The 26,374-nt window shown below is 37.2% G+C and overlaps 1 protein-coding gene across 7 annotated transcripts in view; it reads right to left on the reverse strand.

Annotated features, from left to right (window-relative positions):
* The window catches only part of MICU1 (mitochondrial calcium uptake 1), a 266,742-nt gene that overhangs the window by 41,059 nt on the left and 199,309 nt on the right, over positions 1 to 26,374 (reverse strand). For all 7 annotated transcript variants that reach the window (XM_070489912.1, XM_014840267.3, XM_070489910.1 and 4 more), the window contains one exon: positions 4,431 to 4,568. In XM_070489912.1, the coding sequence (XP_070346013.1) occupies positions 4,431 to 4,568 (138 nt within the window). The remainder of the gene's footprint in view (positions 1 to 4,430; positions 4,569 to 26,374) is intronic.

Consider the following 26,374-nt stretch of genomic DNA (forward strand, 5'->3'; position numbering starts at 1 on the left):
GAATCCTGGTGCCACCTCTTAAGATACTGTATGATCTCTGACAAATAACTAAGGCTGAGAAAAGTATTTTTCATCTGAAAAATGGGAGTTTGATCCATCAAGCAGGATGTGATAATTAGGGAAAAGATAAGTAAAATGCCTAGTACATAGAAGATACTCAGTAAGTGGAAGGTCGAAAGACTTTAGTAAGCTGGCAGGCTTATAGCTATAGAACCAGTGGCAAATGAATTTACTCAACCTCTGAAATATACTCTCTTCTCTGGTATGTGTAGGACCTTGAGGGAAAGGAAATAGGGGAAAGGTTGAAGTATATGAAACTAACTGTGGGGGAAAACCAGAAATATAAAGGGGAAAAATCCATAAAATTAAATCTCTTAATAGTAACTCACAGTTAATTTTTCCTTTGGGGGAAGCACAGGTTTCAAAGCTAATCAGTAGAATAAAGCAAATCGGTGAAGTTTAGTCTTTTTAGTTTAGTTTTTTTTTTGGAGGAAGATTAGCCCTAAGCTAACTAATGCCAGTCCTCCTCTTTTTTGCTGAGGAAGCCTGGCCCTGAGCTAACATCTGTGCCCATCTTCCTCTATTTTATACGTGGGACGCCTACGACAGCATGGCATGCCAAGTGGTGCCATGTCCGCACCCGGGATCCGAACCGGCGAACCCCAGGCCGCCGAGAAGTGGAACGTGTGAACTTAACTGCTGCGCCACCGGGCTGGCCCCTAGTCTTTTTAGTTTAATGGCCGCACCTCAAACGTTTCACTACATAGTGACTTTGGTGGGTACCTCACTATTGGAGCTAGAGTTTTTCAAGGGCTATGCTAGCAATGTTTCTAGAGCTTGATATTCCACAAGGCCCATAATGTGGTTCAATTCTCAAATATCTGCAAGAATAAGTGAATAGGAGAGCCCACATGAATATCATCCACAGGGAACATGAAAAGTTAATAATCTAATAGTCTTAATATAACTGCTTGATAAGTTCTAACCCTTCTTAATGGCTAGTAGCAGTATTAATAAGCAGTGATATACACAGAAGGCTGTTAGGGATAGGGCTGTAAGAGGACACACATAGCAAAAGCAAATACCTTTATAACATCTGCTTGTCGAAATCCTACTCTGCCTTTAAGGCCAAGTTCAAATTCTATCTCCTTCAAGAATTCTTACTCAGTCTTTTCAGTTGGTTCTAATCTTTCTCATTGGTGCTCCCAGAAGATCTCATATCTTTATTAGGGTACTTAATACATTCATCAATGCATTTGACAAACATTTGCTTATTAACACAATACTGAGGATGGAAAAGATGAGTAAGACACTGCTGTCAAGAGGCTCAAAGTTGACTGAGTTGCCTTGTATTATAATTATTTATTATCTGTCTCTCTCCAATAGGAATGTTAAGTTCTGTGAGGGCAGAGACATGATTTTGCTCATTATATTCCCAATATTTAGAAGAATGTTTGAAACACAGTAGGTGCTCAACAAATATTGAATATGAAATGATGTAGTTCTCTGCATACATATTTTTTTCTTACTAGATTATTACAGACTATATATTTCTTGAGGATAGGTGATGTTTTTTGTTTATCTTTTATCTTTCTCACAGCATCTGGCTTAGTGTTTTGCATATAGCAATGTCTGCATTGAACTGAACTGTAATTTTCAATTTATCTTTAAGTGGATTTTCTAAATTATCAAAGTTTGCATCTTCTGCACTTTTAAGCACATAGACCCACCACTGGGAATTATATTTATCAAGTCTCAGAAAACTCTTTTAATGAGGAGAAGATGACAATTTTGAGGATGGAAGGTAAGGAAATTTTAGAGCTGAGTCAGGTTTGACCTAGAAGAAGAATTCATAGGAAAAAGAATATTGAGGGGAATGGGGAAAACTTGGTAGAAAATAGGGACTAATCTTTAAAACGAATCCAAAATAAAACATGTTCCCCATAAAAGAAAAGAAAAGAAAACTCTTCGTTAAATAAAAAACATGGCGGTTACCCAGAACATGAATAAAGTAATTTTTCCAGGCAGAGTAAGTCTCCCAATTCTTCAAGCTTTTACTCAGGGACAAAACAATGAGAGAGACTGATGGGGCACAGCCCCTCCAGAGCAGTGGCTCACATGCCTAACTGCACATTAGAATCACCTGGGGAGCCTTTTAAGCAATACTGACGCCTAGACCCAATGAGCTTCTGATTTAATTAGTTTGAACAGGGCCCCAACAACCACATTTCTCAAAATGTCCCCAAGGGATCCTACTGGGAGATCAGGGTGGAGAAGCACTGCTTTAGAGGAAGAGTATTGTTAAAAGAATAGAACTTTGCTATGGAAGGACAAGATCTGGAATAGGCAGCCTTGGACTTTAGTCCAGGGTCTGGGGGGGTCATTAATTTTCTTTCTCTCTGTCTCTATATTCTCAAAGGCAAAATGAGATCTAACAAGACTGTTAGAAAGACAGAAAAAAAAATTGGCTGTGAAGCACTGCATGGTCATTAATATGCAAATATTTATTTAATACCACCACTAGGACCTTTTAGGTCTGGTTTGATGTTTTGTACAGAAAATGATTAACATCAGTCAAATGAAAACTCACATTTTCACATCAACAAATCCAAAGTGGAATAAAAGAAGCAATTAGAAAGCAGATGGTGATTGCCCTTTAACGGGACATGGTCTAGAGAGATGGACTGGTAACTTTAGGAGCAAAGGCCCTTCATTAACTCTCATTTTAGTTAACTGCCGTGTTCACAAACTATTTAATCAACATGAGAGGACAATCAATCTCAATCTCCTTGCTAAAGCAGGCTAGAAATTCTGGGCCTGAGGCAATTTAGCACCCCAGATTTTTATCATCTGAGAAAATTTGTCCTTTTATTTTAGAGATCTTTTGCAAGGTCTTCAGGTCCTAAATTAACTCCTGCCAAAGCTAAAACATTCCTTCAAGGGAGGTGTCTCTAATACCCAATTTATTGCTTTTAAATATAAATTCATAATAAAACATGAATTAGCCTATCATGATAGGTGATTATTTTAATGTCAGAGAAATGTCTGGACCAAACTTTAAAAATAAGTCCTAATGCAAATGCTATACTTCCAGCATAGGGGTTAAAAAATCCACCTAAATATTTGTAATCAATTTTCTGAAATTACAGTTTCTAACAGATATGAGCTGGGTACTGGGTTGTGTAGAAGTTCTCTCTGGGAGAGAAGTATTGTCCTCTTGTCACTTTCAATTAATGATGAGTCTTCCCCTATAGCCAAGGGAACACCTTGGGACAGGCTGGACTGAGCTCAGAGAAGCTGACACTTCCTCTCAGAGCCCAGCCTGTCCTCAGTTGCAGTCCATAGCCTGGTTCAGAGGTCCTTTCAGCTTTTCAACATCCAAGACAAGGAGGAAAAAGTTTAGCTGATAAGAACTGCTTTCCACTAAATTGGGGAAATGCGATTCATGCAAGATTTCCTGCACAAAGACTAATAACTAAGAAAACTGAGACAAGCACTACCAATCCTATTACTTATTTTCAGTTATTGAATCTTTAAAGCTAGGAGGGCCCTTACAGCATGCATCTAGGACAAGTCTCTCAATTTGTGAGGCCAAAAAGGATGAGAGATTTGTCTAACGTCCATGGAAACCTCTGAGGCAGGACTTGAACTCAAGTCTTCCAGCTCCATGTCTACCATCCCACGCTACCTTGGCAGTCTCTCATGGAGCATTTTTAGTGCCTGGTCAGTTTCCTGGTCATGGCCAAATAGTAATCACTGTCAGCTGGAAAGGGTATTGCGCTGAGTATGAGAACATCTGGCCCTAGCATTGGGGCATGTATGTGTGTGTATGATCCTTAGCAGGTCTGACCTCTTAACCAGTTTCTGCTTCAGTTTGTCCATCCCACCCCCTGGCAAAATCCCAGATGCTGACTCAGTTCTACCACGTGCCTCTTCCTGCACCAGGTGCAGCTGGTGTTGAAAGGTATCCAAGAGCAACGTTGACCAGTACCACCACAAATCCATGGTCTCCAATTTCACTGCTGCTCAAAAAGGGTCAATTATCTCTTCCTGAAATCCCTAATAATCTGAGTATCAGTCTTTTTGCTTCTCCACTTGCTCCTTTCCAACTGTCTTGCTAATCATCTCTATTTGGATAGTCCACAGGCATCTTAAACTCAAAATGTCTACAACTGAACTCTTTATCTTCCCCTGTAAACCAGCCTCTCTTTTTAAATTCTCAGTCTCAATTCATGGTGCCATCCTTCGTCTGAACAAGAAACCTAGGGTTCTGGGCTCTGCCCTCTTCCTCATCCACTGCTTATTTTTTCCAGGTATCAGAGATGAACTAGTCATAATCTTTGATTCAGGACACTCTGATTATATTAGTACCTTTGCAATAATTATATGTTCTCATGGTTCCTCTTCTTCCTCTAGGCGAAGATACCTACCTTTCCTTCTTTGAAGTGCTTCTTCAGCTGCTTCTGCATGGCAGTCAGCTTCTTGGACTGTACCCCACTGTAGGCCAGGAGCATGCCACCAAACTGCCTCTCAGAAATTTTCCCATCCACAGGATCGTGGCGTTCAAACTGAGAGGGAAACAGAAAGAGTGTTCTTGGGGTGTATTTTAAAGTATTTTGACATGGAATGTGGAATGATCAACTGTGTTGAATGGCAGAAAACAGTTAATGGAGGGGACTGTATTTCTGAACTGTAATTCTCTCCAAGATTTGAAAAAATTAATCAGAAACAGAAGAACTGGGTTCTTATTCCAGTTCTGCCACTAATATTTATGACTTTAGGAAAGTTACCCAACTACGCTGAGCCTCAATTTCCTCATGGATAAAACAGAGCTGCTATAACATCCCATATACCTTACAGATCAGGAGCAGCCTTGTGGGATAAAAACAATGTTAAAACTCCATTCAAATTCATAAGTAATATTATTAGTAATAAGTGCTCTCTGGATCATCCATGTCCCTGCTACTCAGAGAAGACTTAAAAGTTAATTATTACAAGTTTGATCAATTATATATATGTGAAGTCATATCAGCTCCTCAATCTGTACTTGATCTTGTTACACACTCAGACCTCTAAGGATTTCAAAGAACAACAATGCATTTTCAAGTTTCCCCCCAAATGGTAATCAAATGCAAGGACATCAACAGAGCCTGAAAAAAAAAGTATAGTGTAGGATGCCTTAATTAGATATGCTTACTTACCACAAAGCTACTGAAAAACCACTAAATATATTTAAATATGCAGATGGAAAGGTTAAGTATAAAGGACCTCTAGCTAATCCAAGTAATATCAGAAAACTAAGATTTTCACTTAAAAATAGAGACAAGAAAGTTATCTTAGTACCAGCTGCAGTGTTAATGATACGTATAAATGCATAAATAATAAAATGGCTAAAGATGGGCCCAGAAACCAATTAGAAAGTGAAATGATTTGAAGATGGTAAAATTTCCCCATGGTTTTATTGGAAAATAACAGTTACCAGGAAACTCAGATTCTATGTGGCAGGGCATAATTCTTTTCTCATAAGAGGGGTATACCTAGACATAAGACATTGCTAAGTAAGGTCACATCAACAAACACTTTCTGAATGTCTACTAGTTGTCTAGCACTGTGTTAGTCATTGTAGGGTACAGGAAAGAAGGAGAATATTCAGTTTCTGTCCTTAAGGACTTCACCATCTAGTAGGGAGATAAGACTTACATATGAGACACAAAATAAGGACGCATGTAGTCAAGGTGAAATTCTCTTTCAATTCTCATTTCTTCTAGCTTGGTAAGTTGATATATACCTTAATTTGTTTCCTCACAGGTGAGACTGTATCACTGAGCAAGACACAAGAACTACATTTTTACAATAGCAAATGTTTACTGAACATGTACTATGGGCCAGGTACTTGATCCATATATTTTATTATTTAATCACTGTAACAACCCTATGGAGTAGATATTATCAACTCCATTCTATAGATGACAAAACTGAGGCAACATGAAGTTACATGTGGTAGAGCTGGGATTCAAGCTCAGCTCTGTCTGGATCCAAAGACTACACCTGAATATAACACCATTTTGTCCTTCTAAGCAGTAGTACATATTCATCCTACAGGACAGTACTACGCTGTTTTGGATAAACTTATACAGCCACGGGGCTTAGTCATATTTAAATGACAAGCAAAACTATTTCCCAAGAAATCAACATCATCAATTTTAAGTGAAGGTCTCTTTTATAACTCAAACCACTCAATATTTCATGTTTATCACACAATCACTTTTATGGACCTGATTAATTTTTTGACAATACCAAAAGTTTTCAGGATTTAATTTAAGTTTGATTTATGGTTCAGTTTACCATCCTGAAGCAAAATGGAGGACTGATGAAATTTTTGCAAATAGGCATAGTTTCTGCAAGGTTTAAATCAGGTTTTCAGGGAAATGTGATTCCCAGGCAAAAGGTGGAGATGCATGGTAGTTCATCTATGAGCTGCTTCTTCAAGGCAAGAGAAACAAAGCTGTGGTCCCTGCTCTCCAGGCTAGGCTTTAACAACTTAGGGTGCTCATTTTACCCTTATCTGGGAGATTTCATAGCTGTGGAGAAATCTTATATATTTGAATTAGATGAGTCTGAAGCTTTATCCCACAAGATAGATTCAAGGCTGAAATGTTTCTTGTTTATCATGTTGGCAACAGCAGCAGTGTGCTCAAGGCTTATGAAAGGCCTGTATTTGTCTGTTTTCCATAGGGACATAAAGCCTCACCTCTGTTATGTTTCAAAGACAGTAAAGACAGTTTCCAGTGGAGATCCCCAAGTAACAATTCCAACGCTCACATCAGCATTTTTATTAATGTTCTCTGAAACTCAGAATTTTTCTATTATTATTATTGTTATTATTTTGATGTGATTGGAACCTGAAACAGGGCTTAAAAACTATAAAAATCAAGTTCATATTGTATGGCCTACTTCAAAGTTTACTACCTCCTCTGTAATTTGATTTTGGGAAACATCCCTACTTTTAGGTTTTTAGGCTCTTCTGAGGCAAGACTGCCTTATTTCTGAGGTCTTAAACATGGCTAGAGGAGGTAGGAGAGAGCCGTTTCTCTTCACACACAGAAACGCTAATGAAAACTGACCCAAACTAATCTGTTAGTCATTCAACATTTATTAACTCAATACCCACTGTGCTAAGGCTAGGGAGCTTCCGAGGTAGTTTCTCAAGGACTTCCATTCGGGCTAATTTTTCAAGGGCAATAGTTACACATCATGTAGCTCCAGGGATGAAGTGTGTATCTTAAGCCTACACAATCCTATGGGTGCCTTCCTGGAGCAGCGTTATGAATGTAAGCCCCAAGGCCGTGAGAGGGTCTTTGGGGAAAGACATAGGTTATTACCAAATTATCACAATGTAGAAAGCTTCTAATTATATATTTGGAAGCAATTCAAATGATTGACTTGTGTTTTACTTAGCCAAATGCTGATAAAGCCTCTTATGTTCCACCTCCATGACAATTAATAAATTCCATTCTATTTGATCTTATGGCACAGAACGTGTGCATTCCAGCACACTACCCACTAACCTCATTGTTTTTCTGTATCTAGGAAGAGAGCTCAACAGCCTAGCATTTTCTCTTCTGCAAGCCAGTGCCACTTTCTCAAATGGATACAAGCTGTTGGCTCCCTGTTGTTCCCCAGGGGGCTGCAGGGCAGGCAAAGTAGGGGCCAGAGAAGATGAGCCAAAAAACTGTCCGCAAGATTTTCCTGGCTTTCTACCAACACTGTGCCTCTTGTTCCCACCTTGCCCCCTGTTGAGAAAAGGAACAGTCTTTGGGAGGACAGATGGTCTCTATATATCTAGATGAAATGATTTACAGAAGACAGGAAGCCAGGAAGAGAAGAAAACCTGTATTATGAACAAAAGCCAAAATAAGATTAGAAAAATAGTAAAAGGAAAAAGGAATCAGTGTCTGCAGGTGGGTCTTGATTTATTAAGGACTTTCAAGGTTAATATATTCCAACAAAATTAAACTTCAACCTTATTCTCTTTCATAAAATTATCTTCCAAGAGACTTTATCTATCCCTCAGAGTAAATCCTGCCATTATACAAGTATTTCAAAATGATAATTTTCTTGATAGGCTTTCTAGTTTCTGAACTGTACAATTCAAGTAATGCACAGTAATCTCACACCACTTAGCTGAACACATCTATGTTTTTCAATCTGACAGAATTTGGCTTTTGAGATCTAACCATGCTACTACCTGGAGTCTCAGAACACTGTCTGTTATGCCCATCAGAAGGAAAAATGATTACAGGCAAAGTTCTCTACTGCAAACCCACCTAGTGAGCAGGACATACATATTTCATAGTTTGAATGTAAAATCTTATATTTCTAAAATTGGCAGGAGACATCAGAGAGCCCCAAGTCAAATTGCCTGGAGCCTAAATTTTCCTGATCTTTAAATCTAAGATGCATCTTCACTGTGAACACTAATATGATTGTCTTTTGGCTGAGTAAGAAGGCCCATAATTTGGAACAGAGGCAACATAGTTCAGTGCCCTCAGCAAGGCCCAAAACAATCCATTAGAGTCTGGGACCATGAGATTATAGATTACTAAACTAGCTGCTAGATATTTTCTTCTTCAAATCTGAGGATTATTTCCACTTTAAGAAAGTTCACGCTGATGATCAAATCCGACTAAATGACATGAGTACCAATCATATAGTTAGACCAAGAAAAGGCTAACTTTCCAGTCTGATAGTCAAAATTGGGAAGATAACAAGACTGATGCATAAACTTATTACGGGATAATAAAAACCAGGGTATATTTGACTGAGGGTGTTGGGAAAAACATTACAGATCTGGAACAAAAGGTTTCAAGGTTTGATCAGTTTTGGTTTCATTCCACAGAAGGTAATACATTAAAATGACTGGGAATATGGGCTTTAGAATCAGCGAGGCGTAGGTCTGAATTCTGGCTTGAATCCATACTTACTGCTGTGACTTTATGCAAGTGGCTTACTCCCTCTAAGGCTTCAAAATCTTTCCACCAAAAAAATGGAGATAATATTCACAACCTCAAAGTGTTGTAAGGATTAAATGGGATAATACATGTAAAGAAATTAGCAGAGTTTGGTGCATAGTTAGGGTTCAATAAACATAGCAATTAATATTTTTATCACCATGATATCACTTCCCAGGAAGCTAAAAGCCTCTAGACTATTCTGTTCTTAGTGAGTATTAACTAAGTTCAATTACTAGTTCTCACTATTCTTTCCATAATTGCTTTCGCCCAGTCTCTGTTTACAGAACACTACTTTCACATTTGATGTGCAGAAAAAAGTAAATGCAACACATTTTACTTATTATTCAACACATTAGAATGATTTCAAGATTAAACTACTCAGGACTGGCTGAAGCAGCACACCAACTTAATAAGTCCTGTACCCTGACCATACATTACCAGACAGAAAACTTGCAGTGAAGGAGGTGCTCAATAATATGTATTGAGTGAACACTGACAGAATACCAGAAAATAATTCACAACTCTCTGTCCTATTGTTGAGATGATTTCCTACCTGAGGCAAGGACTACCTCTCCATGTCTCCCTTAATAATATTTACTTCCACAATACTGATAAGGATACTCTTGAGAATGTCATTAATTATGGCTAATCAGTAACATACTTGAGTGCTTACGACCTGCCAGGTGTTATCCTAGGAAGTTACCTTATATCATCCTCATAATGCTCTGTAATGGGTATTATTATTACTTTATTTTGTAGACAAGGACACATAGGCAGAGAGAAGTTAAATAACTTGCTCACACAGTTAATCTGGGGAGAATTTCTCTCTGGTCTCAATTAAAACAGTTGATTTGTTCTTATTGTAAAGACACCATGAATCATGTTTCCCTTTTTATCCCACTTACTAGACACTTAGAGTCAAGTTTGAGGCCCACCTCTAAAAAGAACAGGAGATTTTATGACATATTTTTCATAATAACCTTACTTCTGGCTTTCTCTTAACCTCTTCTTTCTTTTAACTTTCATTTCTCAGTGATTTTTAATGTACTTTTGTCTCACTGAATGTATATATATATATATATATTTTTAATTTAATTTTTTCTGAGGAAGATTAGCCCTGAGCTAACATCTGCCGCCAATCCTCCTCTTTTTGCTGAGGAAGATTGGTCCTGAGCTAATATACGTGTCCATCTTCCTCTACTTTATTTGTGGGGCACCTGCCATAGCACGGCTTGATAGGTGATAGGTAGGTCCGCGCCCAGGATCCAAACCGGCAAACCCTGGGCTGCAGAAGTGGAGTGTGTGAACTTAACTGCTATGCCACTGGACTGGCCCCTGAATATATTTTTTAAGGCTTTCTTAAATCCTTTCTTGAACAAGCCAAGAAGTAAAAAAATACATATTGGTGTTAGACATCTAGGTTGTTTTAATTTTGGTTACAATAAATACCACCACTGGGAAAAACTTTTTCTGTACTTATTTTTTCATCATTATTTTTGGGCTCACCTCTAGAAATGGAATTATGAAAAAAAATCTATAGACACTTTAAAATTTTTTTATTGTGAAATACTTGATCTATACAAAATAATATACATAATAGATAAGTTATGGAGCATAATAATAAAACACCCCACCGGGAACCCTCCACTTAACCTGAGAGAGGAAGCAGCAGCACAACAGTGGAAGCCCATCCCTCTGCCTCTCCTAAGAGGTAACCGCCATCTGGATTCCTTTTTCTATTGGCTTTTTCTTTAGTTTAAAACATATGTTTTTGTCCCTAAACAATACATTGCTTATTTCTGCTTGTTTTTGAACTTTTTCTCCTGCAATTTGCTTTTTTCAATCAACGTTATATTTCTAAGATACATACATGTTGATATATTTAAGTGTGCTTTTCATTTTTCTCTGTTATAGATATCTATTGTTTGAAAATACCACTACTGATTTATCAGTTTTCCTATAAATGGACATCTAAGTTATTGGCAGCTTTTTGCCATTACAAACAATTCTGTTATGAACATTTTTGTATCAGTGTCCTGGTGAAACAGGAACAAGAGTTTCAAGGCTAGGGTATATATCTAGAAGTGGAACTGCTGGCTAATTAAGGTAATATCCAATTATTTTCCAAAAGAATCACACCAATACTTTTATCAGCGATGTATAAGAGCTCTCATGGCTTCACATCTTCACCAGCATTGGTATTGTCAGACTTTTTATTTTTTGCCAATCTAGTGTCTGTAAAAATGGTAGGTATAAACACTTTAATGCCCTTGATATATATTGCCAAATTAATTTCCAGAAGATGTATCAATTTGCAATCCCAATAGGATATAAATGTCAAGGGCATTTCTCAGTGCCCTTGACAACATCAAGTATGATGATAAAACAAATCTTTCCTAGAGGAAAAATGCTAATTCATTTTTATTAATATTTCTTTGATTACTAGTGAGACTGACCAATTTTTCCAACATGTGTACTGTCTGCTCCAGTCTGCTGACTTTTTAACTAGTCTGAATGGGAATTAAGACTAAAATTTGGGGTCATTTAAGCCTAATTTAACCAGATTTCCCTTATTGAGGGAATAATCTTAAGTAAATTCAGTCCTGTTAACTTCCTTTTTTGTTTAAAGGTATAAAATTAGCTATAAAGCAATGGAGAAAGCAAGGAAGAAATAGTTAAGTTCCAAGGAAAGAAGTCTAAAAGGGCGATTATACTTACTTTGAAAAATTCTTTAGATTGTTAAAGAATAATCCACATTCTATCATCATAGTAGCAAACACTTACATTGCTCTTATTATGTGCCAGATCCTGTTCTAAGTGCATTCCATACATTAACTCACATAGCATTTTGAATTATACAAAATTTGTGTGGTTATTTTTCCTTAAGATATGACTTTGATCAATATGAACAAGACTTAAACTCTGGCAAAATTAACTATTTAATATTCCAATAAATCTGTGAAGTTAATGCTCCCATGTAGAATTGCTACATAGGGTCAGTCTCAAGCTATTTTTTACTTTAAAATAACTCTTTCAGCAGGCAGTAGATCTTATCATTTCCAATTTCTATTTTCAATAGCCATTTTATTTCAAATCACAGTAACATGAACAAGCTTAGTCTTGCACTACATATTCCTTTGATATTTGAGGCCCAATATTATTCAGAGTTCAAGGACATTCTTCTTTTCATCACAAGATCACAAGAGTTTTGGAAATAGAAAGACTGTCTGTTGGAAAAAAACGTAAAAGCTCCAATTTTAGAAGATAAGAACCAAGAACTATCATAGTAGGAAAGCAAAGTGCTATTTTCTCTCCCCTGAGTGTCAGTTTGTCTCCCTCTGACTGCATCATTTCTGTAGCTAGCTCTCTGGAATCGACTGTCTACGTGAAAATACAACATATCTCCCTATTGCTTTGTCCTAGCATTGTTGACAGTGTGTCAGCATTCATGAGAGAGGTGGAAATTTAGCTTGTTCTACTTGACGCCTAATGACCACCACACAAGGCTTGATGTGCTGATTTTACCTAAAGGTGTGGCAAACTGTGGAAGGTAGCAGCCAGCGTGCAAAGCTGTTAAAAAAAAAATGATGATAAGTAAGATATACAATTTATTTGGGGTTTGATGTACTCATAGTTGATTGCTTCCTCATCTTAGTAAGTGGCTGAATAAAAAAAAAGAAAAGTCTTAACAAGATGTTAGCAAACCAAATCCAGCAACATATAAAAAGGATTATACAAGACCAAGTGGAATTTACCCCATAAATGAAAGAATGGTTTAACATCTGAAAATCAATTAATGTAATATACCATGTCAATAGAATTAAGGTAAAAAAACTACATGATCAAAAAAAGGGGAAGAGAGTGAAGAAACTAAAAACCAAGTCAAATATCTTTTAAAAGCAATCTTGAGGAGAGAGGCAAAAATTTCTTACTACCATTTTCATATGAGAATATAGGTAACTTCTCTCATTACAATTATTGGAGAAAACTCTCTAAGTCAGTAGACAGTAATCATTGGCAAATGATCAGAGTATCAAAATTTGCCTAATAAAGGCAAGGTGGGTATACATTTTTAGTAGGCCCCAGAATGACGCAAATTAGCCGTAAACTCACTAAAGTTTGCAATATAAACTCCCCCAAGCTGTGCTGATCATGTGCCTAATGCTTTTTCACAGCAATAAAATATAAACATAAAGCCTTTCTATAGCAAGGGGAATCCAATCAATTTTAGACATTCTGTATTCCAAATGAGCCTTTCCTGAGGACTTGCAATACCTCATGGCTCTAGAGAAAGACTTGTTTCATGCTAAGCATTTGGGTTTTCCTTTATTTTCCCTGAGATGTTGTCCCCCTTCTTATCTACTTGAACAAAGCCTGTCCTTTCTTGAAGTTAACTTCTGTCCATGACCCTACTGATTATTCCAAAGCACACTCAACTTTCCTGAGTCTCCTGAGCTCTTACATCAGGCAAGATCTAGACCTCATAGAAGAGTATGCTTTGCACTGTATTATCCTTTATTTTTAAAGTGCCTATTTCTCTCTCATAATATTATACACCTTTTGAAGGAAGAATCTATGCCTTGTATTTTTTACTGTCATACCCAGCGCTGGGCCACACAGCATGAGCTCAATAAATAATTTTGGTCGACTGATTAAATCTCTTCCTCATTTATAAGCTTCACCTACAAATTCCATATTTACCATCTACTAGGAGCATAAGACATACTTTCTAGCTTACACTCTTAAATACGTACGGAGAGACTGTGCCCTTTCTTTAGAATTGGTAATTATTCCCAGGAAAAAAAGTCCTAAAGTTGCCCCTAGAATTTCAAGGATATGGTTAGTTGTGGGCTCTGCTATGAAGTTCCATTTGCTCCTTTATCTGAGTCAGTTATATATCAATTTTCTCAATAATATTTAACTTGCATCTAAGAAACTAAAAGAAACAATAAAAACAGGTAGGTAAATCAAGAAGCACACAGGAGGATACAGATCAGACAGGCAATGTCAGACTCCGTAGGCTAAAGCAATTTGTAATCAGAGTCTGAAACTACGCTGGAACGATAAATTAGGTGAGAATGGCAGGCACATCTATTCATTCAAATGAAAACCACAAAAACCCATCAGTAAAGTTTCCCTTCTTCTGTCACTTGATATTAGAAAACTACCATATCATCAATTTTCATAAAATTCAAGCCAGGATAGATGTTGAAAAATCATTATAGTCACACATTAGTCCATTAGGAAAAGGAATATTTTGATCGAAACACAGAGAGACCCACCCATCTAAATTAGAAGTCTGAATTGTAGGATCTATATTCAGCTGAAGATACTTATAGTAGTCTTTTTCACTTAGTCTTTGCTAAAATTCTAGTTTGGTAGCCTCTGAGGAATACTTTATGCAGCACTATATACTCTCTGTTCTGGTTCTCTGGAAGGATTAAGATATTCTTCCTGCGTCCATATCAGAGATCTTGATAATTTGTGGAATATAAGTGAATCCACTATATTACAGGGGCAAGAATATAGGATTTGCAATCAGATTGACTTGGGTTTGGTTTTCCTTGGTCACTTACCAACTGTGAACTCATGGGCAATCTAACCTTTCCAAGCCTTGGTTCCCTCATTTGTAAAATGGGTATAATAATGTACTTTCCTCTTGGGATTATTGTCAGGGTTAAATTAGATAATACATGTGAATCAATCACCCTAATTAATCTTTTCTAAGATGTATTTGCTTATTTATATTTTTTACATTTTAATACCTCTGAAATTAATAAGCTTCTTACAATTGCTGTTGGCTAGGCAGCAGCTATGATGCTGTTGTCAGTGCCTGTACAAGCACGTCAGAGCTTGCAGAATGGGTGTCACTGCCTTGAAAGAAAATCCCAGATAACACTGGAGTATTCTGTTAAGAAATGCTGCATTACCAATGATTTTGATGGCTCAAAGGACAATATTGTGTGGAAAAAACAAAAACGTTCATGATTCTGAATCAAAAAGAAATTCAGATGAGTTGGACCCTGAATGTGAAGAAGTTTTAGACCAATTTATTTTGCTTAAAATTTCCTTTTATGTAGGTACAAGAATGACATACAATAATGATCTAAGCCTAAAGAAGTATTTTAATAGGTATTAACTAAATATTTCTAGGGTAAAGAAAGCATTTTTGTCATGGTTTACTTGAGAGCGTTTTTTTTCTTTCTTAGTGGTACATAAACTAATGGTGCATCTTACCAATGTTTGTGTTTTAGATTCACTGAGATATGGTAGTACAATGCCTAGCACACACTAAGAGCTCAGTAAATGTTAACTGCTATGAATAACAGTATTATTAAAATAACAATAAACATTAGCTACAATAATAATAATTTTATTATAAATAATATTATATATAATAAAAATAATATTATTATTTTTGGGTCACACTTGCTTCTGTTAACTTCAGCTCCATTTAAAAGAAAACAAACGGGGCCGGCCCGGTGGTGCAGCAGCTAAGTGCACACGTTGCGCTTCGGTGGCCCGGGATTCCCGGTTTGGATCCCAGGTGCGGACATGGCACCGCTTGGCACACCATGCTGTGGTGGGCGTCCCACATATAAAGTAGAGGAAGATGGGCACGAGTGTTCGCTCAGGGCCAGTCTTCCTCAGCAAAAAGAAGAGGATAGGCAGCAGATGTTAGCTCAGGGCTAATCTTCCTCAAAAAAAAAAAAAAAAGGAAACAAACTCTCTGTCCTCTACAAAGACAAACAGAGAAAAAAAAATTGAGAAAGGAAAGAAAAACTACAACTAATTAATTTTATTAACTCATTTCTACTTCACACGAACATTTTGCATGTTTATGAGAAGAAAAGGAAAAGAGATAGGCAAGAAGAACTTTGCTTAGCACATGGAAAGTTGAATTATAAACTCTCCCTATAAACACTAGACTTCTGCAAAAATTTATGAAAATAGAAATTGTAAGAATAAACTATAAGCTGTGCAGTTACCATATATGAGACACAATTAAACAAAATGGGCTGAAGGATAATAAGTACAAAATGCTTCCTATTCTCTCATTTGAGTTTCATGATTACCTTTGAAATAGGTGTAACAGTTACCGTCTCTATTTACATAAGAGGAACCTGAGATCTGAAGAGTTAATGGGACAAAGCCAAGACCATAACACAGTCTGGTGGGTTTTTAAATCACTCTACACAGATGGGTATTACTGGCATGATTACAGCCATGGTAAAATTATATAATATTATTTCTACAAGTGAGTGATTTAAAAAGCCCATGACTAGATGCTGATTTTAAGATCATATAAGTATACATAGTCCTAATAAATATGAAAAAAATGTAGTTAGGTAATTATAAGTTAAATTGTTAGTTTATACCCAGGAGGAGACAGCATCATTAAAAATAGTAATTGCTTGATGTTGTCTACAGAACAAAGACACAGATGCAAAATATGAAAAAATCAATTGTGGCTCAGTTAGAAAAAAGCTGTGTTGAAAGAATCCATCATGACAACTCTCTCTATGTTCCCCAAAAGCTAGTAGTTTAACTGAGAGAAACACAGGTCTATTATCCTAGAACAATAAATCAGTTAAGGTTGTATCTGTTTTCAGCCGTATGAACTGAGCTAAATATTACATTGCACATTCTCAAAATTTTACCTTACTTGGAAAATACTAAAAAACTACAGTTTAAGGGTACTATCTTTAAAATTAGTAACACATTCTATTCTTTGGTATCTAGAGCTTAAATCTCAGTTTATCTCACTTCTTGAAATGACCCATCCCTTTTTGATTAGCTTAATCTTGTTGCCCCTCTTAATTCTGGACCATTCAGAAAGCCATTGCATAGGCAATGAGTTCATGGTCATTAGGTACTACGAAACTAGTTAATATTCTTCAATATACTAAAAATTATGTTGGAAACTGCCAATTTTTTAGAAGAAAAAGTGGAGAGCTAGAAAGTGAAACAATATACTACAGAAATTAGAATTCAGGTTAAGTTGACTGACAAGCACAAGGACAAATGCAAGGAAGACTGGGAGACTGAAGCTTAGAAACATGTAGCTCACTAAAGCTTTAACAGAGAAAGTAGGAAAAAATGATGAGTCCAAACACAGGCAGGCGAAAGGCAAAGTATCTAATGGGCAAGACTGCAACAGTATCATTTTCTTTCTTTTTTTTTTTTGAGGAAGATTAGCCCTGAGCTAACATCCGCCGCCAATCCTCCTCTTTTTGCTGAGGAAGACTGGCTCTGAGCTAACATCCGTGCCCATCTTCCTCCACTTTATACGTGGGACACCTACCACAGCACGGCTTGATGAGCGGTGCTATGTCTGCACCTGGGTTCCGAACTGGCAAACCCCAGGCCACAGAAGCAGAATGTGCGCACTTAACCGCTGCGCCACCGGGCTGGCCCCTCATTCTCTTTCATTAAAAAAAGAAAGAAAATATGTTTCTCCTCTGAGAATAAGGAAATGGAGGAAAGTCATTAAATTCTTTTATTATGACAATGGTGAAAAACAGACAGAAAGAGAACTTGCTTTCTATTTCTACTGTATTCTAGGTTAACAATAAGTTAAGCTGTCCCTGGCTGGCAATTACGTGTTTTAGAGTACCAAAGAGTAACCATCAACTGAGGTTATGTATTAAATCCCTCAGAACTGAAGCGTTGGTTGTTTTTTTTTTTTAAGTCACCAAGCTAATTAAGATTGTTTTTCTTTTTATTGGATAGTTCAATCTGTTTACATTGACGGTGATTATTGATGTATAAGGGCTTAATGCTGTCATTATATCACTTGTTTTCCAGTTTTCCTGCATTTCCTTTGTTTCTTGTCCTGTGTGTTTTGTTCTACCCATTGAATTATGCAGTTTTTTTAATGCTGTGTTTCTTAGTTTTTTCCTTATTTATTTTTTGTGTCTCTGCTCTACTTTTTAGTTTAGTGGCTACCCTGAAGTTTGTATTCAGAATCTCATGCATAACATAGTCCATTTCCTGGTGGCCTCTTATTTCCTTAGTCTAAACTGATTTCATCCCTTTCCTCCTCCCCTGCTATGTATTATTCTCACATCTTATTCCAACTTGTGTTGTTTGTGGTTAAAGTGACAAGATTGTCTTTGTTTTTGGTGTTTTCCTTCCTTTACCCTAATGCTATAGTTGAATACTTGCTATCTTATTCTGATTCTGTCTCCTTATTAAGATTGTTTTTCTTAAATGTTAGTTTTTAATTTTGTTTTTTTTTTTAAAGCAACTTAAGGGGTATAGAAGATACTTTTCAATTATGTGGTAGCCTCTCAGTTCTTAAAAAGAGCAAATTAGAATGTTTCATGCTTAAGCATATAGGTTCTTCAACATGGCAGTTAGAATAATCTAAACTATGATTCCTTTTAGGCAGATGGAAGTCATTTGAAATTAGTTCATTTTCTACATGGGTTCAGTGACCAAAGAGTCTTCTTCCATAAAGTCCGGGCATGTTTTGAGGTTGTTATTTTTAGTTTTCCTAGTTGTGTTAAGGCTTATTTATGGTTGCACATAATGGAAATCAACTCAAGCTAGCTTCAGCAAAAAAGAAATTTAGGAAACCCAGGAGACAAAGGCAGCTCATGGATGGGAAAAGACTGAAAGCCAGGACTAGGAAGTTGCCAGGACTCTCATTTCTGTGCAGCTGTTTCAATCTCTGTTTTCTGTTAGCTTTTCTTCCTCTGTGCTTCATGGGTCTACACAGTGGGCAGAAATTCTGACTGGTCCACCCTGGGTGGGGCATCCATTCATGCTCCAATTAGCTAAGGGAAGGAAGGGAGAGGGTGCTGGTAGGGGAAGCAGGGGGGAGGCATGAAAGACATTAATATTAGTTGGTCATTCTCAATTCTATCCCTTTCCTACAATTCGAACACCACCTCTTCCCCTCTGGCTGTCATGCAGCTGGGAGGCAACAATAAGCCTCAAATTATCTAGGGAGGATACATGTTGTCCATGGCTTTGCAATACCAGAGAAGTTTGTATACCACATAAACATGATGCAACATTAGTGCACTGCTTTCAGCATGGAGGCAGAGAGGAAGCTAATCAGTATTTTAGATCAGAGCCAACCAGCTGAATACCCTAAAATTATGCCACCACAATAACATAATGAAGAAAATTGCACATTCTTCCATCACAATATTTACCAGCAAATATTTACCAGCACAATATTTACCTGAACAATATTTACCAGCAAATATTGGCAAAGAGAGGCAGATATTTCAAATATTTGAAGGTAATAGTAACTAGGGTTTGACATATACTAATTATATAGCCTAGCAGTGTTAATTTACTAAAATCATATAACTTTTACTCTGCTCTGAGGATCTGCCCTGTTGAGCCCTCTGGTAGATGGACATGGTGACTACTGAAAAACCTGAGTGGGAAGGTGAGTCTTTTTGGATGACCACTATAAAGCAGGTTTGGAAAGGACTGGACGGCTATGCCCCATTATCCCAGTTTGAAATTAACTGTCTCACTAGGCAGAGGAGGCTCCTGGGCACAGTTGACAAAGTATGCATAAAATCTGATTAGCTTTGGTGAGCTAATGATTGTAAATTCAAGTAAATGGATTTAGTATACTCACCAGATCAACTAACTCCACAATTTATTATTTTTCTCTGGCAGAAATTTAATGCAAAGCCACATTAACATCACATTTGAGGTTATACATACTCACAAGTGAGGAAAACCAAAGAGACTGTTCCCCCAGCTATCATAACCCTATCAGAGCATAAAGATATATATTAAAAGTGAGCTAAAAACTTAATTCAAATCCACAGCGAGCACAGAATATACCATAACATTCTATAAGACAACCTGTGGAGATATCAGGAGAGTTTTAGTTAACTTTTCCTGGTGGAGAAAAGAAAAAGCCCTCGTGGGCTCTTTTGAGTCAGAATAAGACAAAATCAGTAAACCAACCAGTACAGTTTCCTAAGCATTAGAAAAATCACAGCATTACTTTAGATCCAAATTTTAAAATTAGTCTCAATCAAATTCAACCGGATACACATTTACTTAACAAGAAATGCTAGGAGTTCTCTGAAAAGCCTAGTTCAATTTAAGTTGATAGAGGAATTCCTGATGGACAGCAGAGTTTGTTCCCATTTCTTTAGTTAATATCACCTACGAGTAAGATGAGTTTACACCTAAGTGGATAATTGGGAATTATGTAAGAGGATAACCAAACAGTAGCTACCTTCTGCTTAAAAGTTTAAAGTTCATTAGACCAAAGAAATAAAAATTTTCAGAAACCCAGAAGGCTATCACTAAGTAATACAGTAACCAAGGGTTTTTATATGTATCATATTCTATGTATCATGAGAGTAAAATTCCTTAAATCTTGAGTAAGAAAGTAATCTATCATTGTGTCACAGTGGGAATTCCTAAACTGATTATAAAATATCACAGAAAAAAGTACAAAGTACTCTCAGAATGGATACTGAATTTCAAAGCGATCTTAGACATTTTCCTTTAACTGTGGGAACAAATTACAAGCATGGAAACTAAACCACACCACATTGTTTTGGCTGTAAAATGACACTTGTTTAAAATGTCCAATACTTCTGCCACTAATGGGAGCAATAAACCATGGGGCATAGCATAAAAGGGACTAAACCCCACCACTTGAAAAAAAATGAACTGAATCCTACAGATTTAGAGGAGGCTTCCTCATCAATTCAAATTTCTCTGGAAATGAGAGAGACTGGCTTAGAAATACAGTGAGGATTTGCACAGTCTAAATCACAAGAACATGTAGCTGGGTGTCTCGTGAAGCAGAGAGAAACTATTGACATACGCTGCTAGAATACTACTAGGAAGCAAGTGTCTTCTGGAAAGGAAGGGAATAAGGCTGCAACTCTATTCATTAGCTTCAAAGCTAAGGAAACATGTTGGGGAGGACTGTGGTGACCCTGAGCAGTGCCAGGTGGTACAGAAAGGCAATGAGGCAGAAAGATAAACTGGTGGGATGGCCTCCACGATGAGTCAACTGCTGAGAAAGGGAGAGATGGTGGTAGGTCTACGAGACAGCACTATTGGAGATAGCGTATCACTGTTTTTTTTTTTAACTGTTCTTGGAACAGAGCTTAATCCCTCAGCTTTCATTTCTTTTTTTGCAGGGAAAGATTTGCCCTGAGCTAACATCTGTTGCCAATCTTCCTCTTTTTTTTTTTCCTCCCCAAAGCCCCAGTGCATGGTTGTAGATCCTAGTTGTAAGTCTTTCTAGTTCTTCTATGTGAGCTGCCACCACAGCATGGCCACTGACAGATGGGTGGAGTTATTCTATGACCAGGAAATGAACCTGGGCCTCTGAAGCGGTGACAGCACTGAACTTTAACCACTAGGCCATCAAGGGCTGGCTCCACTGGAACTGTTCTTGACAGAGTCCTCTGAAGGCTCCTCTTAGACCCTGGGGAAGGTGGTGAGTGTATACATATGGTAGCCTGTATACAGGTGGCCTCCAATGCTCCCTACCTCCTGATATTCACTCTTGTGTGTAGTCTCCTCCCACAATGGGCCAAGATTGGTCTGTGAGACCAAAATACGGCAAAAGTGACGGTCTGTCATTTCTGAGATTAGGTTATAAAAGACAGTGTGGCTGCCACCTTGGTCGCACTTTCTCTTTTGGATCACTTACTGTGCAGGAAGCCAGCTGTCATGTCATGAGAGCCCTGTAAAGAGACCCACAGAGTGAGGAAGTGAAAGCCTCTTGCTCACAGCCATGAGTAAGCTTGGAAGAGACTCCTCCAGCTTAGTCAGGCTTTTAGACGACTGCAGTTCTGGCTGATATTGTGACTACAACCTCATGAGAGACAGCCAGAACCACCTAGCTAAGCTGCTCCTGGATTCTCGTTCCTTAGAAACTGTGGGATATAATAAATGTTTGTTGTTTTAAGCTGCTGCATTTTGGGGTAGCTAACTAATATAGAGTTGTAATGTTCCAATTTTGGAGGGAAGGAGTTACAAACTATCTTCCTACTTTGAAGAACCACTAGAGCCTGAGCAGGAATCTATACTAGTAGTGGTAGCAACACCAACATCAGAGCTGGTGTCGCAGCATCAGATACATTATCTTGGACAAGAGCAATTGTTAAATTAACTCCATTAACATTAATTCATCCCAAATTGTTGGGAAAAAAACCAACAATTAGCATCACAACAGAAAAACCACCAGATGGGTAAGGTAATTCCACTAGAGCAAATGAGGTGCTTCCAGAATTTCTCAGTTTGCACTTTGCCCATCTTAGTAGCACAGAAAATCCATGAAATCTATTTCTATACTGGAAGGAAAATAATGGTATGTTAATATTCTTAGCAATGATGACAGCAATAACTTTGTATTAATGGTTCTTTATATTATGTTCAATAAAGAGAAAGTGATGAATCCTGTATTCAAGGAAACTACTTTAGTTCCTTAATTTCTGGTATCATGCTCCATAATGTATCTACACAGAAATTTGAAAAATATTATCAAACATCTCAGTGAGTGATACCTTCCAGCACAATGAATTCAATACACCTCACTTATTTTTCTAATTGAATATATTGGGAGTCACTGATTTGGGATTAAAAATCTAATCAACATAATGACAGTGAATACAACAATTTTCTGGAATCTTTTCAAGTGATAAAGGCTATAAAACTGCAAAGAATATAAAGATGGGCCACTGGACAGAGATGTCAGGAAGCACAAGTCACTGATTCTTCCCTCATTTCCTTTTCTGATAATACAAGGAGTGCAGGAAACACCAGCAGCCTGGTTAGGTGCTCTGTGGAGCAGTCTAACACTAAGCACCAAAACAACAAACAGGTGGCCATGAATGAATGAGTAAATGAATAAACCCTTTTAGAGTGCATAACGTATGCTGGGCATTGCACTGGGTGCTCTCTGATCTCAGGAAGTCCTCCTTCCAACTCTGTGAGGGAGATATTATCCCAATTGTACATATGAAGAAATTAAGGCTTCCAAGGTCAAAGAGGTAAAATTCAAATTCAGATCAATGTTTTAAAAATCCAAATGACATAACTGTAAACTGATTAGTCTTCTGACAAACACTTATTGTGTACTTATTCTGTACACACTTCCATCACTGTACTTTTCTTCCTATACTGTAATAACTGTCTAACTTCCCAGTCTGATTGTAACTCCTCACATTGAGGAACTAGGGTCTACTTGCTTTTGTATATCCAGTATCTAACACAATGCCTGGCACATATCTAAACACTCAATAATTTTAATTTATTATTAGGAAAAAAAAAAGACAAGTCTTACATTTTGGCTTTTGTTTATTTTTCCGTTAGGTAGATAGGCTACTACATCTCAAGGAAAGACTGGTAAGAAAAAAAGGGGGGCATCCCCCAAAAGATATCTTGGCATTACTTTATTTGAAGAGGCCTTTTTTAATGCTAAAAAATGACTGAAGCAGTTAATTTTTCATTAGTCCAAGTAGCTCTAATAAGAAAAATCATTCCTGCTAATGTTGTGGTAGACAGATACAAAACAAATAAGGAGAATGTGGGTGGGAGGGAGAAAAAGCATTCTATTATAATAAGAAAAATAATGAGAAATGAAAGAGACGACAAAAAGTTTCTGTGCTATTAACTGAATTCAGAAGATATAATCTCATGTAATATATATGACCCTCTAAAGTGGCATTTGCTTTGAGTCTGAATTCAACAGGCTGTAATGCACTATTTACTCACAAATCACTGCAAAGCTGACTCCGGTTCCTAAGACATTGCCTAGACTCCTTAGATGCCTCAAAGGCTGAATGGGAGGCTAGAGACTAAAGCTATTTTAAAAAATCTTGTCTTTCTCTAACAAAGAAAAAAATTAGATCTATGAAAGTTATTTGAAGTCAAATTAGTTAAAAGAAGGGAAAAAAGAAAAGGACAAACAAGCATCTTTCCACTCATTAGTACAGCTGTCATTCTTTAAAGACCTAATTTTAAAATGTCCATAAATTTCAACCATAATTCTGAAAGGCATCTGCAGCTAAAGATGGCTATAAGAGGGATAAAAATGAAAAGATCTACTCAGATACCCTAGACATCATTTAGTCTAAATTTCTTCTTCCTAAGTCTGATTTAGAGGCCAAATTCAACTTGCCTATAGGCCCAGCTGGCTCTTGGAGAATCTGGAGAAAGTTTCTCTTCCCTTATCCTGCCCCTTGCTGTTCATCTTTTTCTTAATGATCTCAGCAGACCGGACTTGAGGGCACAGGGTTCCTTTACCAACATGCGAACACCTAGGAGATATATTAATTTAAGCCTGGGTTGGGACAAATTTGGTAAGGTCATTTTCTCTGTCACCCTCTCCTGGCTCCAGTCCCAGTGTTACTCAGTGCCCCCTTGCCTCTTCTCATCTATCCTACATCCAGAACAAAGAGCGAATGAAAATTAACCACCCTATTCTATAGATAGAATGAATTTCAGAGTTAGAGCTGACTCAAACATTGCGACCTCTTGGAAAATTTCCCTGAGCAGTCTCTTGCTCTCTTATTTCAGACTGATTTACATGTCCCCTTTTATATTCTCACTGCACAATTATAAATATCTCTAGTACTGTATTTACAACACTGTGCAAGAATTTCTGGTTCATTCATCTCACTTTTACAAGCTTCTTGGGAGCAGGGACAACGTTTTGTTCATCTTTGTACCTTGAGCATTTAGCGCAGCTCCTGGAGAGCTCATGTAAGTTAGTAGTTAAGAGTGGACTCTAGAGGTAGACTGCCTGGAATCAAATCGCAGCTCCTCCCTTATTATATGTGAGACCTTGAGCAAGTTACTTAACCTCTTTGTACCTCAGTTTCCTCATTTGTTAAATGTAGATAATTATAATACCAACCTCATAGTGTTGTGAAGATTAAATGAAATGATGTACATAAAGCATTTAGAATAGTGCCTTGCTCATGGTAAACTCTCAAAAAATGTTGACTCGTATTTTTCTCATGTAATATGTGGTCAAACTTTTGTTAAAACACTTGATACAGCTCAAGGTCTACATCCACAGACTGCGGCAGCTAGAAGAGTACGCATAGATGAAACACTAAACTATAAATTCACAATGATTTTCTTTCATACTACTTGTCATTTTACTGTATTGAATTCAACTACATTGTAAGTTAAATATCCTGTTATGTGTGAGACTAAAAAAAGTATTACTGCATTATGAATTCCAAATAAGTGACCTATGAACTTTTGATACATTGGTACACGGCTCATACATAAGTTGAGTAGACCTGTGTTCTACTAAAAAATGGTTGATAAGGCTATTTGAATGATAGATTGAGGAAAAATTTCCACTGGAGGAAGATCAAATCTTTATAATTTGTTTATGAGCTCCTTTTTTCTTCTGGCCAGTTTAAAATTAACTTAGAATGTAAATTAAAGATATCTGATGATAGGAAAATCCTGGAGGTTGCCAAGAATTACAAAGGTATCACTAACATATGGACTTTGGAATTGCAAAGTTATCTGCAAGTCAAAGAAAAATATCAATCTCTAACAGTTTTCCGCACTTGAACGATCAATTTAAAAAGTCCGATTCAGGAGGCCGGCCCTGTGGCCGAGTGGTTAAGTTCGTGTGCTTCACTTTGGCGGCCCAGGGTTTTGCCGGTTTGGATCCTGGGCGCGGACATGGCACTGCTCATTAGCCCACGTTGAGGCTGCAGCCCACATGCCACAACTAAAATATACAACTATGTACTTGGGGGATTTGGGGAGAAGAGCTGAGGCTTGTCTCTTAATATGGTCTTCTGCATGGGGGGACGATAGATTTAATTCTACTTTAGCACTTTAAAGAGATGACTATAAAGATGTCAGCTTGATGATGTAAAGGGTAGGTGATTCTGGAATTTCCTTAGGTACTTTTAATCGTGTAGTTGTAGTTATAACTTGTTTTAACAAGTTCCTTACTATTTATCTTAACTCTCATTTTTTTGCTCTACTCTTACTGACAGATGAGAATAATTAGCATAGTTCTTTATGTCTCCCTTTTATCTTTCTTTCTGACTGAACAAATCTAGTTAACATCACTATTTTTTTCTTGAAGATTGGAAATATGAGACAGTCACTGCTATCCTTTGAACTATATCTAATTTGCCTTCAGAGAATTGATACTCACGCCTTCTTAAAATGTGATGATCTGATTGGTTATGCAATAAGCATGCGAACCCCAACACTTATAGAAAAGATCATACTCAGATTGGAATTCTATTAGATGATACACTTTCACTTTCCTTGCTGTGTATTCTGGAGTTGGCTTCTTCCTTCTTGTATAAATTAGTTTTTGCTTTTCTTTGACATAATGACAGCTCCTTTTTGCCCTCCCCCCA

This window comes from Equus asinus, chromosome 2 (assembly GCF_041296235.1).
Source record: "Equus asinus isolate D_3611 breed Donkey chromosome 2, EquAss-T2T_v2, whole genome shotgun sequence".
Taxonomy (NCBI): Eukaryota; Metazoa; Chordata; class Mammalia; order Perissodactyla; family Equidae; genus Equus; species Equus asinus.